The sequence below is a fragment of the Psammomys obesus genome, unplaced genomic scaffold (genome assembly GCF_907164565.1).
Source record: "Psammomys obesus unplaced genomic scaffold, mPsaObe1.curated_primary_1811, whole genome shotgun sequence".
In the NCBI taxonomy this organism is placed as follows: Eukaryota; Metazoa; Chordata; class Mammalia; order Rodentia; family Muridae; genus Psammomys; species Psammomys obesus.
Window position 1 is genome coordinate 28,197,844 of NW_026596040.1, and position 14,227 is coordinate 28,212,070.

The window sequence follows — 14,227 nt, forward strand, 5'->3', positions numbered from 1 at the left end:
TGAAGGAATAAACATGAGACGAAGAGTCCTTTTCTACAGTGGAGTTCAAGTTCCCATGACTACGCTTTCAGGAAAATCCTTTACTGAACTTGAGAATGCCACTGTCAGTGATTTCTACAAGTTCAACAACTACGAATGAGAAGCTGCTAGTGAGAAAAGTCATGTGTGAGGAGGCTTTCTTTCTCTCAACTTGTGGCCCTGTGCAATTTGAAGGAGCTGCCCCAAGCATGACCTCTTTCCCTGCCCTTTAACCTGCACTATCTGTGTTGCCCAGGGCTCCCTTCCCACTGCCTGTTCCTGAGATTCTTCTCAGTGACTGCAAATAGTTTCCTCCTCCTCCACAAAGATAACTCCCAATCTGACCAGGCATACAGCACAGTTCACCTTCACCAGCAGTCTTTGTGTGCCTGGCACGTGGCTGCAGGCCTTGGCATCACTTGTGTTATTAGATCAAACTACTTAATAGTAATCTGCAGCAACTTTATGCTGAAAACTTCCTTTCTTTTTTTCTTTGTTTCTGTTGTTTGTTTTGTTGAAGACATGGTCTCATGGAACTCTGGCTTCAAACCTACTACGTAGCCAAGGGTGACCTTGAGCTTCCGATCTTTTGTCTCAGTTTCTCAAGTGTTGGGATTACAGGTGTGCACTACCATATCTAGCTGCATATTTTGGTAATAATTCATCCACACTGGCTAACAGGGCTTGGATTTTAAAGTTCAAGCTTATTGCACTGTTATTTTATAGCTGATAGGCCATTAACAAGGCTGCATTTCACCAAAGAGCAGTTTCTGCTTTTGAAACAGGTTCCTATTCTGTATTTCAGGCTGGTCTGGAACTTGGGATAACCCTCTAAATGTTAGGACTACCAGGCATCCCACTATGTCAGGCAAGAATAGTGGCTCAGTGACTATGCAGGAATTAGAAGAATCTCATCAAAAATAACCATCATCCCATGATTTTTTTTTTTTTTTTCAGACAGGTTTTTCTGTGTAACATTGGCTGTCCTGGAACTCATTCTGTAGGCAGGGCTGGCCTTGAATTCACAGAGATCCACCTACCTCTGCCTCCCAAGTGCTGGGATTACAGGCGTGCAGCACTACTCTGGCAACCCCATGAGTTCTTTAATGGTATTATTTTGGAGTAGAGGTAACATCAAATGCCAGCACTCTAAGCTCTGCTTATACTTCCTGTCTATACTGACCACTGCTGTGCCCCCTCCTTGAAGGTACGACACCTGCTGCTGCCTCATCTGGAACATTTATGACTCACCACAGGTAAAGATGGAGCGGTAAGCATGTTTATGTGATTTTCTCCCCCCCACCCCCACCTTTTTTGAGACAGGGTTTTTCTATGTAGCCTTGGCTGTCCTAGACTCCCTCTGTAGACCAGGCTGGCCTCAAACTCCCAGAGATCTACCTGCCTCTGCCTTCTGAGCGCTAGGATTAAAGACGTGCGTCACCCCCACTACAAGACATTCATGTGATTTTCATTCCTGCATATTTGAAAGGAAACATTAGCTATCAGGCTGTGGGTGGAATGTTGGTGGGCACCTTGCATCTTGCTGCATTTTGGAAGCTCATGAGGGAAACCAAAAGGAACTCCGAAGACTTTTTCTGACTGCTAGATCAACAAACTCTTTCTTCTCTGTGAGTTCCACTGTAAGGAACAATGAGAAGCTGCTAAGCAGCTCACATAACAGCTCTGGCTCTGCATTATAAACACACTTCAAAACAAGATATAATGTTATACATGGTCAGAACTCTTCCTGTTCTGCTAGGATAAAATAATCTACTCTAGACAGATTATTCTGAGAACTTTGACAATTTTAAGTGGATTAATATCCTTTAACAGAAAGAAAACATTTAATAACTCACCAAAAAAAGCTTTTGAAAATGAGTACTCAAAATAAACCAAGAAGAAGTCAAACAAGCGTAGCCAGAGACATTTCCTTTAGATGGTAAGCAGAGAAATGTTAAAATTCATGCTAACCTGTGCAAGCTTTTCTCCTTGTCATTTGGAAAACATGGTTCCTTCCTTCCTAGACAAACCTCTGTTCATCCTTTGGTACTTACAAGAGAGCGTGAGCTCTGCCTGGATGGCGGCAGAAACTGCCTCACATTGGTAGGTGTTTCCTTCTCAATGGAATGGCGTCTCTGAGGTGGTTGCCGTCTCTCTGGCTGGGGTGTTGATGAGATGGGCAAGAATTTTGGAGGCTCTAAAGATTTAAGCAAATAAATGAACTCTCTTACAAAACAAAATCTTGGATCTGAATTTTCAACAGAAAAACTTTTGTACTGTGTGGCAACACTGTACTCACAGATGAAGGATTTATTTCAGTGGAGAGCTATTTTAAGATGGTAGCTCAGAATTGTTCCAAAAATTGTTTCTAAGATAAACTTGCTACAGAAACCGCAAGACAGACAGGGGGTAGGGATGTTCTATGCTCTTAATATCCATTGAAGTCCACATTAAAACACAGTATAAATTAGCCTTAAGATTTATATGTGCGAATGCCCCATGTTACTGTCCATAAACGTTACAACTGAGTTCTCCATTTCCTATTTTTAAAACATACAAATACATAGAAACATAGAAACATTTTGTATGGTTCCAAGTAAACCCAAACTATATCAAAATTCAATTGTACCCTTCTTTTACATTCTTGAGCCCGTTAAACAAGTATTTTGCTTCTGAGTATATCCCTAATACTGACTAGCAGTGTTCAGGATAATCTTTAGTATGAGTGGTTCTAGATTCACTGTGTGAAAGCATATAAATATTAGAAATGAGCTCCGTTGTCACCGTTGTATTCAGTGCTGCCTCTTACTCTACTTGAGAGGCAGGGCTGCTTCATGCAATGGGGAGAAACGTGACAGGCAGCACAGTTACACGTGACTTATATCTTTGGACTATCCCGTGAAGGCAAACTACTGAGGTAAATGAAAGACGTAATTTCCAGTCAACAAATAAATACTGAAACTCATTACACAATTTGATTGGTACCCTATAATATTCATGTATGTACTTATTCATTTATTTTGAGACAGGGTCTCATGTAATGCACGCTAGTATCAAATCTACTACATGGCTGAGGATGACCTCAAACTACTGATCTGTTCCTACCACCTCTACCCCTGGGTGTTGGGATTATAAGCGTGCACCACCATACCTGGTTTATTTAGTGCTAGAGTTCAAATCTAGGGTGTTGTGCATACTAGGCAATCATCTACAATGGAGCTAACACTCCACTTCTGTCGTGTTTACTGCGCCTGGCCAAGTCCTCATCACAGCAACAACCAAAGCCAACTCTTACTGACTTAATTCTTTTTCATTTATTACTTGTGTGTGTGTGTTATTTGATATGAATACAGATGTGCACCCTGTGACAGTGCACATGTGAATGTCAGAGGTCAACTTCTGGAAGTCAGTCGTTTTTCACCGTCCACTGTGGGATCTATGACAGAACTCGGGTTGTCATGCTTCCATGGGAGGGGTTTAACCCTCACACTCATCTTGCCTGCCACCTATTATTTTTATATCATCTCTTTAAGTAACGGAAATGCTATGAAATCCCAGCACTTGGGAAGGAGAGGCAGGAGGATCAAGAGTTCAAGGCCAGACTTAGGTATGTATCAGTTTCAAGGCTACCCTGCAGTACATGAGACCCAGTTTCAAGAATATGGAAAATGAAGCCAACATTTTAAGAATATCTTTAAAAAAAAAAAAAAGATTTGTTTCTACTTCATGTATCTGAGTATTTTTACTGAATGTTCATATGTATACCATGTGTGTGTCTGGTGCTTAAGAGGGTCAGATGATTGCCAGCTGCTATGTGGATGATGGAAACCTAACCCAGGTCCTCTGCAAGAGCAGCAAGTGCTCTTAACTACTGCACCATCTTCCATCCCCCAAGAATATTGTAATAGTCAAGCAATTAATTTTTAACCCTTCATAATAATTTCATATTACTAAAGGCCTTTAGAAATCTCTTAGTTTTAGACCCTGTATTCAGAAGCCCCTGCCCAATCGCTATCAAAGTGTTTACTACTTAAACATGTACTGGGCATGGCTGGAGGTATGTTACACCAGGCAGGGAGGGAACAAATACGGTTATTTAATGCTTCTAAGATTAAATTCAGACTAGGAGATCATTAATCTAGAAAGTGTACATACATGCACACACACTGCTGACATCCATATGTGCAGTATGAATGAATGAATGAATGAATGAATGAATGAATGAATGAATGAGTCCTGATCTACTTAAGGTAGCTGTCCGTGCAGCTTGGGAAGATAACTGAGCTGTCTGCCCCTGACACTGAAGTGCAAGAGTTAGCTTTATAGATCCCAAATGAGCACAGTGCAGTGCGGGCCCTGCTCTAGGTCAAGTGTTCTGTTAGGCATGCACTCACTCTTCCTGGCGCACATGGCCTCGAGTACTGGATCCTCATAGAGGGAGGGAGATGCGCTGCTGCTGCTGGTTGACTTGTGCAGGGTTTCCTCCTGAAAAAGGCAATTTCATAAGCTTTAGATCCTGTGCTACAGAACGACATCCTAGTAAACAGACACTTTAACATGAGACACCAAATCATACTGTCAAAGGCTCAAGGCAAACTAGAAGGGGTCTAAAATTAGGGATGAGCTTATGTCATCACTTTGCCTAATTAGAAGTGATGGGACAGGGCTGGGGAGATCAGGCCAGTAAACACCATTCCTGCATGATCTCTGCTTTGCTTCCTGCCTTCAGTGCTTACCAAGGGAATCAAATGGATTCCCTTGATGGTGGACTGTAGCCTATGGGCTGAAATAAACTCATGAACATGGTGTTTACCATAGCAACAGGAAAGCAAACTAGAACAAGGGCTTTATCCACTGGGCCCCAGCCCCAATACTTGTTCTTATAATAAAAATTGAACTTCCCAGTGTTCCATAAGGTCCTGAAAGATGCAGGGCTGGTCTTGGGTGGACTTAGCTCTAGTTCCCATTTCTAGACATTGAACATTATAATTCTCTGTGCATCAGATGTAAAAATATGTCTCAGAGTTTAAAAACAAGGGATCTGGATATTCTCAAGATAGGAGGAAATGTTAAGGTAAAGAGGAAAAGCAAGTGGGGTGAGGAAGAAGAAGAAAGAGGAGGACAGAGGGATAGGATAGAGGGAGGAAGGAAAAGACAGGCCTCTCCTCCCTTCTTGAGACTTCTCTCTATTTAGAAGTCTTGACTGGTTTGTTCATTATACAGCCTCAGCTGGTCAGCAGATCTCTAGACACAGACATAGTGCCAGGATAGGAAGTATGAGGAAGATGCGTATATGAGTCTTGCTAGTGGGGAGAACTACATGAGCATGCCATGGCACAGCAAGACACCATGCAGAAACACTGAAAGTACCCTGCCTGTCTGTTATATGTACCTATCAGTACTGAGGCTTCCCTGGCCCTCCCAGATTCTTCAGGCTCTGAACTCAGTAGTGTTTAGCTGCACAGCTTAAGGCAGTACCTAGCAACAGGCATGCTTTAACTTCCCTATTTAAATTAGAAGCAATGGGAATGTGAAGGCCATCACACTTCTGCCTCTGCATTTGATACTAAAGACAATAATGGAAACTTGATTTTGTTTTGTTTTTTTCCAGACAGGGTTTCTCTGTGTAATAGCCCTGGTTGTCCTGGAACTCTCTTTGTACACCAGGCTGGCCTCAAACTCACAGAGCTTTACTGTGATTGACTCTGCCTCCTGAGCGCTGGAATTAAAGGTGTGCGCTACTGTGCCGGCTTAGAAACGAAAACTCTGACTGGAGAAAAATGAGGAAAAATAAGTTGGTGAAAAGAAATAAAAATAAGAGTGAAAGAATACATGAGTGAGGAACAAAATGCCATAAAAAGTGAATAGAGTCACACTATGTGACATGGGAAACACCTAACAGCTTTGCTTTTATGGCCATTATTAGAAAGCAAACAAACATAACCAAGCAAAGCAATGTTGGTTTGGGTTCCCTTTAAAAACGACTATAAAAAAGGCTGTAAAAGCCACAGATGTATCCTGCATCACACTGTGCATAGTAATGCTGCAGTGTGAGAGAGGCTAGACAAGGACTCAGCCAGTGCTGAGCTGGGGAAGACTGAAGGGAGGCAAGTCCCAGGAGCTGTAGATCAGTGGGGCCCAGAGGAATTCAGCACAGAGTTCTATTTGGATGACACTAAGCTAAATGCTTTTACAATTTAAACTGTCCTTATCAATGTGTAAAAACATTTAAACCCTTGAGTGTCTCTGCTAGGCATAGAAGCTAGGGATCTCGAGAGAAGACAGCCAAAAATCACTGGGTAATGGTATGATAAAAGGTTAGGTGTTGTGCTGTCTGGTTTTCAGTCAACTTAATGCAAGCTAGGGTCGTTTGGGAAGAAGGAGTATCAGTCAAGAAAATGCCTCCACAGTTGGGCTGCAGGCAAGTCTGCAGGTCATTTCTTTAACTGATGTGGGATGGCCCAGCTCACTGTGGGTGGTGCCACTCACAGGCTAGCAGTCCTGGGTATTAGAAAAAAATCTGCCTGAGCAAGTCATGGCGAGCAAGCCGGTAAGCAGTACTCCTCGAAGGCCTGTGTAGCTCCTGCCTCCAGATTCTTCCTTGACTTCCATTAGTGATGACTGTGTTGTGAATTACAGGCTAAAATAAATCCTTTCCACCCACAAGCTGCTTTTGTTTTTTTTTTTTTTTTTTAAATCACAGCAAATTAAGACAGGTGCTTTAGAGTAGTGGTTCACAACCTTGCTAATGCTGCAACCCTTTAATATACTTGTGGTGACCCTCAACCATAAAATAATTCTGTAATTTTGCTACTGTTATGAATCACAATGTTTCTGTGTTTTCTGATGGTCTTAGGTGACCTCTGTAAAAGGGCTGTTTGACGATCCCACAGGTTGAGAACCACTGCTCCATAGTAACAGGTATTAGAGGGTAGCACAGAACCACAACAAACAGACCAAGAGGTATGGAAAAGACTCATAAAAAGAAAAGCACCCACTAATTCTTAAGGGATGTACAGGCCTTAGGACTGGGAACTAATGTAGGCACAGATAAGCACAGGCCTGGGGAACTAGAAACTGTCTAGGAAAGACAATGGCCACATGTGTGGCCACATAAAATGGGAGGCTGGAGAGTGTGGACAGGACTGGAGGGGTCACAGGCATCTCACTGCAGGAAACGGGAGTGGCACTCTGACATCTATATCCTTAGGAAAGGTGAAGTATCTGCTGTATGGGATGTTCCAAAGCTCCTAAGGAGGAATGATAAAGGATCAGTGGAGGGTGTAACTTGGGAAGCTCAAAAAGAAAATCAAACAGGTGAGGTAGTGAGACACTGATGTCAGTAATGGGGATATTTTGGTGTGTGTGTGGGATGTGGGTATGTGGGTATATGTGAACATTTACATGTACTTGATTGCATAAGTACATGAATGCCTTCAAAGCAGCTTGAGGAGGATGTCTTTTATCTGTCAATATCATTCTCTAGCTTATTCCCTTGAGATAGGCTCTCTCACTGAACCTGGAGCTAAGTGACAGCCAGCAAACCCCAGCGATCCTCTATCTCTATACCCACATGGAGCTGGGGTTAAAGCGTGGTACCCCAGGTGCTGGGGGTTTGCACTCAGTTCCTCATGCTTGCAGAGCAAACATTCTTATCATTGAACCATCTTCCTAAGCCCATTGGGAAAAACCTCAGTAGAGAAACCATATTATTGATATTGTTTGGGATGGTGGTGGAAACTGAAAATAAAAGAATTAAGTAGTAATTGCTAATTCAGATGCACTTGAGGAAGACAGACGATGAGAATAATGAGTATGCATCTATGCAGCATGAGAAGAATGGGAGAACACGTCACACATTCTGACACTCATAGCTCAGCAGGTGGAGGAGGCTCAGCCTGGACACAGGTGTGGAAACTGAGCAAATGAGTATTCTCCTCTGACAGGCACAGTGTAAAGCAAAGACTCCAGGGAAAACAGCTTCTTCTTGAAGGTTTGTAAAGCGAAGACTCCGGGAAAACAACTTCTTGAAGGTTTGTTGGCATTGCTATTACTGAATGAACAATCCTACATGTGACAACTTTTTCCATGTTTTCTACTCAACTTTATTTTTTCCTTCTCAAAACAAAGATGAAGATCAGAGTTTTAGGATTATGGATTTATCTTAATCCTACTTATAATCTAAGACTACAGATCTCAATTTCAGTAGCTATTTTCTAAGCATATCCACCACACTGGTCTGTGGTAGTAACAAGTAGTAATAACTAACCTTCCTGCTAACCATACTAACTTCAATCTGACCTTTACTGATTGAAACAGGAAAAGAGATAAGGAAACAGCTCAAGAAACAAGCATCCATGTGCCTGGCATCCTTACCTCAGAGTCAGAGCTGTCCAGTTCAGCCAGGGTCGGGGCTTTGAGAAGCTTCTTCCTCTGGACAGGCCCCTGCTGGGTAGCATTCAGCCCGTTTTCTTTTGTTTGAGATGTCACACCTCCATTCACCATAGATGGTTCCCCAACATTCTTTGGAGATTCTGGCGTAGTGACATCTAGTAAGAGAAAGGCAAAAGCTTACCATTTCTTGAGCCAGGAAAGGTAATCTGTATTGGAAGCACAAACAGGTGACAGCAATTCCATGCCACACAAATAATACAAAGGCTCAGTACAGCGATGTCATGCCTATGCATATGGAACATGGCTGAAGCTACAGTCAAATTACAGAAAAATCTAAAATGAGTAATTATATATTCATATTTGGAGTTCAGAATTCAGAACTGGGAGAAATCCTAGATAAGACCTTGACTTCTTGTTTCCTAGATAAATAAAAGGAGGCTCAGAGAAGCACGGATGGCAAAGGGCAGTGGTAGGTGGAAGAAAAGATACAGCACACAAATCTCCCTAGGAATACGACCTAAAAATGCTTTGTCCTAAAAAATCAAAGAAGCTAAGAATCTATACTCATACAAACACATTTATGTAAGCACAAAGAACCTGGGACACGTCAGATTTAAATTATTAAGGGCTCACATCTGAATGAGAAAGCCCTTTGACATACGGGAGAAAACACAGACGTGTGCAGGTGGTGGAAAACAGACAGGGCTCAAAGTCCACCTCTGCTGGTGGCTGTCTGGTCAGCTATGGAACCTCCATTACTCTTTCGTAAAGCAGAGTAGTAACAGACACAGCTAAGACAAATAAATAATTGGTTGTAGTGAAGTTGTAAAAGGGAAAAATGGGAACAGCACTAAGATTTTATATAAATTAATTGTAAAGGTGAAAATCATCTTGGACATACAGGGAGAAGTACTTTAGAAAGTATTTTAAAAGTTTTCCAGAAAGCAAAGATGGTAGAATGAACTACTAATGATTTCTATCTTAAAAAAAAAAAAAAAAAAAGAAAAAGAAAAAGGAGGCCAGACTTGGTAGCTCACACTTATGATCCCAGCACTTGAGCCAGGAAGACAGGAGTACTGCCAGGAGGCTAGCCTGGGCCAGGGAGTATGAGCCTGTTTCAAAACAAACAAACAAACAAATAAAGCCAATAATAACAACAAAGAAGGATGAAAAAAGGTAGTGTTTAATGTGATCTTAAATAGTAACTTTCACAGAGGCAGGAAGATCTCTGTGAGTTCAAGGTTTACACAGTGAGTTCCAGGACTGCCAAGGGCTACCTAGTAAGACCCTGTCTCAAACAAACAAACACCCAAAATAAATAAGTATACATACAAAAAGAAACTATACACATTCATGTCCCTTCTTAGCCAGCCATGTTTCAGAAGTTGGTGAGACAGTGCACCTATCAGAGATTTAGCAACAAGAACAAACCCAGCTTCCAAGACTGGGCTCACACTGGCAAGGCAAAGAGATTTCACTGGCTATATGTTCATTTACTATGTTGTAAAAAGCTATTACATCAGACCCACATTTTTGCAGTTGTTAATGCTTAAGAAAATTTAGAAGTCATGTAAGGTAGGTTAAACTTTTAAAAAAGATTCATGTTTATAGAAATTTTTGTATGAGTGCTTTTGCATACATGTATGTACGTGCTTCAGGTATGCACTCAGGGAGACCCGAAGTGGGTGTTGGATCCCCAGGGACTGAAATTACAGATTGTGAGCTGCCATCCCGGCACTGGGAATCAAATTCAGGTCTTCTGGAAGCCATTTCTTCAGACCCAGGTAGATTCAAATTTTTAAATTGTGTTGACAGTATTTAATACTGTTTAGATTAAAAACACTTATATAGTGTTTGTGAGATGTCTATTCTTGGCTGTTGACTACTTCTGTAATTAACTAAAGCCCAAGAGGCTGAGTACAACTGTGAGGGATTTTTCTTAATTAAATAATTTCAATTGGGAAGACACACCCTAAATACAGAACTTTTGGGGTGGGAAGAGCCACCTTAACTAGGCCACATCTGGTGGCAACCTATATAAGAAACAGAAAGAAGTGCTCTTTGCCTGTTTGTCCTCACTCTCACTTGTCTACCTAAGACTGTCTGAGACATCCAGCCTCTTGGACCGAACAACATTAAATTCTTGGACTTTCTATCAGGAGACAGACATCACTGGAATAGTCAGACCACAACTTGTAAGCCAAGACACTCTGTTTCATCCTATCAGTTGTTTCTCTAGAGAATCCTGTCTAAAACAACAGGCAAAACCCAAAGCCTGGTGTGGCGGTGCAAAGCCTAAGCAGCCCGCCTCCAAACAAGGACTCCATTGGTAGAGGACATGCCAGGCTCAGCTTCTCTCCCCACAGCACACAAATCCAGTATGGCAGTATCCCCTGTAATCTTAGCACTCAGGAGTGGAAGCAGGAGTGCCAGAAGTTATTCCAGGCTAAACAGCAAGTTTGAGCTAGCCTGGGCTACAGGAGACCCTGACTCAACAAACAAACAAAACACACTTAAAAGAAAACACAAATAAACAAAGAGGTAGGGCAGTAACTCAGATGGCTTAGCCCTTGGCCACCCAGTGCAATACTCTGGGAGTTCAGTCCACATTAGTCTCTCTCATACACACGCACACAAAAATGGGGAGAAGTTGGTAAAATGACACCTGAACTGAAGTTTAGGGAAGGCCACAAAATGACAAAGGTGACCCTGGCTCATTTCCTTGTGAAGCAGGGATAGGAGAAGCTTTTCAACAGCTGTCATGCGGTTCACTGACAGAGATGACCTAGACAGACATCTACCGGGGAATGTGAGGGGAATGTGACTGGTAAAAGGTTCTGCAAGGAGGCTTCTGGTGATCTCCAACACTAGACAATGTGCAGCTTCATTTCCTTTAAGAGTTGGGAGGACATACCTTTAAAAGTTTGATTATTTATACTTACTACTGAAATAATAAATACTATTATTTTAGTGTATTAAGTGAGAAAAGTCAAACTTTTTTTTAAAGATTTATTTACTATATATACAGTGTTCTGGCTGCATGTACACTTGAACGTCAGAAGAGGGCACCAGATTTCATTATAGACGGTTGTGAGCCACTATGTGGGTGCTGGGAACTGAACTCAGGTCCTCTGGAAGAGCAACCAGTGCCCTTAACCTCTGAGCCATCTCTCCAGGCCCCAGAAAGGTCACTCTTAAAAACAGCATTTCGAGGGAAAAATAAAATCTATATGTAGGACAAATGTTAAAGATATAAAATAAGATGGTTTTTAGAAATTACCATGTCTTAGATTCAGAGTCTAAAAAGGCATACCCATGATATTAAATACTTAAATAATTCTGTGTGCTGCTTTTTTTAGCAGGAGGAAATGTGACTGGATCATGGATTATATGTTTAATATTTGCATAGGAAAAATAAATCAGACTTACCTCAATTGATGTTGAACGGCTTATTAGGATTTTCACTAAGAAATATTTCTAAGACACACCTGAACAGCAGCATATACTTCCTTATATCTCACTCTACACTCAGGTTCAAAGTCACTATCTATGCTTCATTTAGGCTGTTTACTCCTTAGTTTGTTCATTCTTCTACTAACATGACATACTTTGGTCTTTAAATTTGGAAGAAAAGATTAATCTTCCGACTTATAACCTGGGATTTTAGTTAATAGTCAAGTGCAACAATGAACAACAAAAGCAGCACAAAGGTCAACAGCAAAGCTCTGGGACTCACACAGACAAGAGCACAGCAGACAATGGACACTGGCAACACAGCGCTGCCCTGCTATAGATAGAGGGCCACCATGAGCCTGTAAGACCACCAGAGACCACGCATGAGAACATGTTCAAGAGCTGCGTATTGCCCTCATCAGCCACATTCCAGCTGGCAATCCATGTGCTTAGGTAGCCTTCTACTTTTCTTTTTCATGTTTTGTTTTTTGTTTGTTTGTTTGTTCTTTTAAAGACAGGGGTTCTCTGTGTAGCCTTGGCTGTCCTGGTCTCACTTTGTAGACTAGGCTGGCCCGGAACTCACAGAGATCCACTTGCCTCTGCCTCTTAAGGTACTGGGATTACAGGCATGCGCCTCTGTGCCTGGCTTAGCCTTCTACTCCTTCCATAACCAGTAGACACATGAGCAGCAGCTCTTCAGAGTGACAGGGTGTGGAGGGTATTTGGCCAGCGTTTAGAGGTTAGTCATAACATACATGGTCAAAATTTTTTGTTTTATTTTCCAGTCTAAAATTTTTACAGGTTCACTGTACAGTGGTTCATAAAATAAATAAAATTAGCAAATGGACAAAGAAAAAAGAAAAGGCTCTTTGGTGGTCAGTCAAAAATAGTTAAGTGAAGACCAAAATATTAGTCATACCTGACAGCTACAAAAGTAAACAGAAAATTAAAAATACACATGGAAACTAGCTTGTAGTTAGAAGACAGTAAATATTCAATAATATGACACTAGAAAAAGACACTAGAACTCGCTGGCTTGGAACACATGAATTTGTACACAAACAATTCTTTGTGACTTAAGTATTTCATAATATTTCAAAGAAGATTCTGGAAGAAAACACCTTTTCTCATTTTAGTAGGAAACAGTGATTTGTGAAATTAAAAAATTTGAATTTGTAAAATATAAGAATTAAGAAAAATATGAAAATTTGCTCATAAAGATATTTTAAATTTTATTTTAAAAATATCTAAATTTATAATCAAACAGAGCCATTTTCAGTTATACATTTATCCATCCTCCTGGTCTACTAAACAGAAAATGTGAAGCAGGCTGTAAACTTCAGGCACAAGTCAGAGAGGCCCTGACAGTGGCCTTCTGTGACCTGCACAGAGCCGTGAATGGCAGGCTCGAACCAGGAAGCAGAGGAGTATAGCTTCTGGTCACCAAGGCGCTCAGTGTTCCAGAGGACAGAGCACTTGAAAACTGTTGCTTTGCAGTGTTTCTGTTCCCTTACAGAAAAGATCTGACCCAGCGAGAGCTACCACAGGGCGACCGAGGGAATCTACTGCCTGCCCATGGCAGTGCCGCTCTTCTGTGAGGCTCAACGTTCACTGTGGTTTTAATTACGTGTTGCTGCTTTGAAATAGGTAGCCTAGTTTATTTTACTGACCACAGCTTAAAAGAAAGCCTTTCAATTTTCTTTTCTGACATGTTTAAACAAGCAGACAAATGAATGTGATTCACAGAAACCACACAACCATGTCAGGCGTGAAAGTGCTTTTTTTTTTTTTTTTTTTACCTGACAAGTCAAAACTGTGAGACATGCTAAGTGGCCGCATTGCTGAAAAGAAAAAAAGAAAAACAATAAAGAGAAAGTAATTCAGCCATTAGGGATGTACAAGGAGACAGGACAGGGGGCAGGGTCAGCTCTCACTGACACTTGGGAGTCTAGAAGCTAGTGGATATAGTGGATACAAGTCTGAAAAATAATAAAGTCACACAAGAGTCTTCGCTCCAGGTCTATGACAATGACAGAGTAACAATGAAAATAAAAAATAACAGCTTAGAGAATCACTAAGAATGAAAACAAGCTAAAGAGAAAAAATATGAACCTCATCTCTAAAGAAATGACTGCATTCCTTGTGCATGCAGTAGTCTGTTTTAGTCAAAAGTTATCTTCATCAAATAATAAGTAAGTTGTAAATAATAATGTTTGATGGTCAGGAACTAAGAGTTTAGGCATTTCCTTCCTAACATACAAGTTAGATGTTTAGATGTTTCAAGCAAGTGGATAGGGATTTTGTGTTGATGATACTGTTTCCACTTGCCATTCAAAAAATAAGTTACTCAGTTCTAAACTTA

General features: G+C 41.2%; 1 protein-coding gene across 4 annotated transcripts in view; it reads right to left on the reverse strand.

The window, feature by feature from the left end:
• Spire1 (spire type actin nucleation factor 1) overlaps positions 1 to 14,227 on the reverse strand; it is a 111,524-nt gene that overhangs the window by 9,497 nt on the left and 87,800 nt on the right. For 2 of the 4 annotated variants that reach the window (XM_055622643.1, XM_055622641.1), the window contains exons 9-12: positions 13,665 to 13,706; positions 8,395 to 8,567; positions 4,413 to 4,503; positions 2,073 to 2,215 (exon numbers count right to left, since the gene is read on the reverse strand). In XM_055622643.1, coding sequence (XP_055478618.1) covers positions 2,073 to 2,215; positions 4,413 to 4,503; positions 8,395 to 8,567; positions 13,665 to 13,706 — 449 coding nt within the window. The remainder of the gene's footprint in view (positions 1 to 2,072; positions 2,216 to 4,412; positions 4,504 to 8,394; positions 8,568 to 13,664; positions 13,707 to 14,227) is intronic. The other 2 variants (XM_055622642.1, XM_055622640.1) reach the window with 1 other exon arrangement.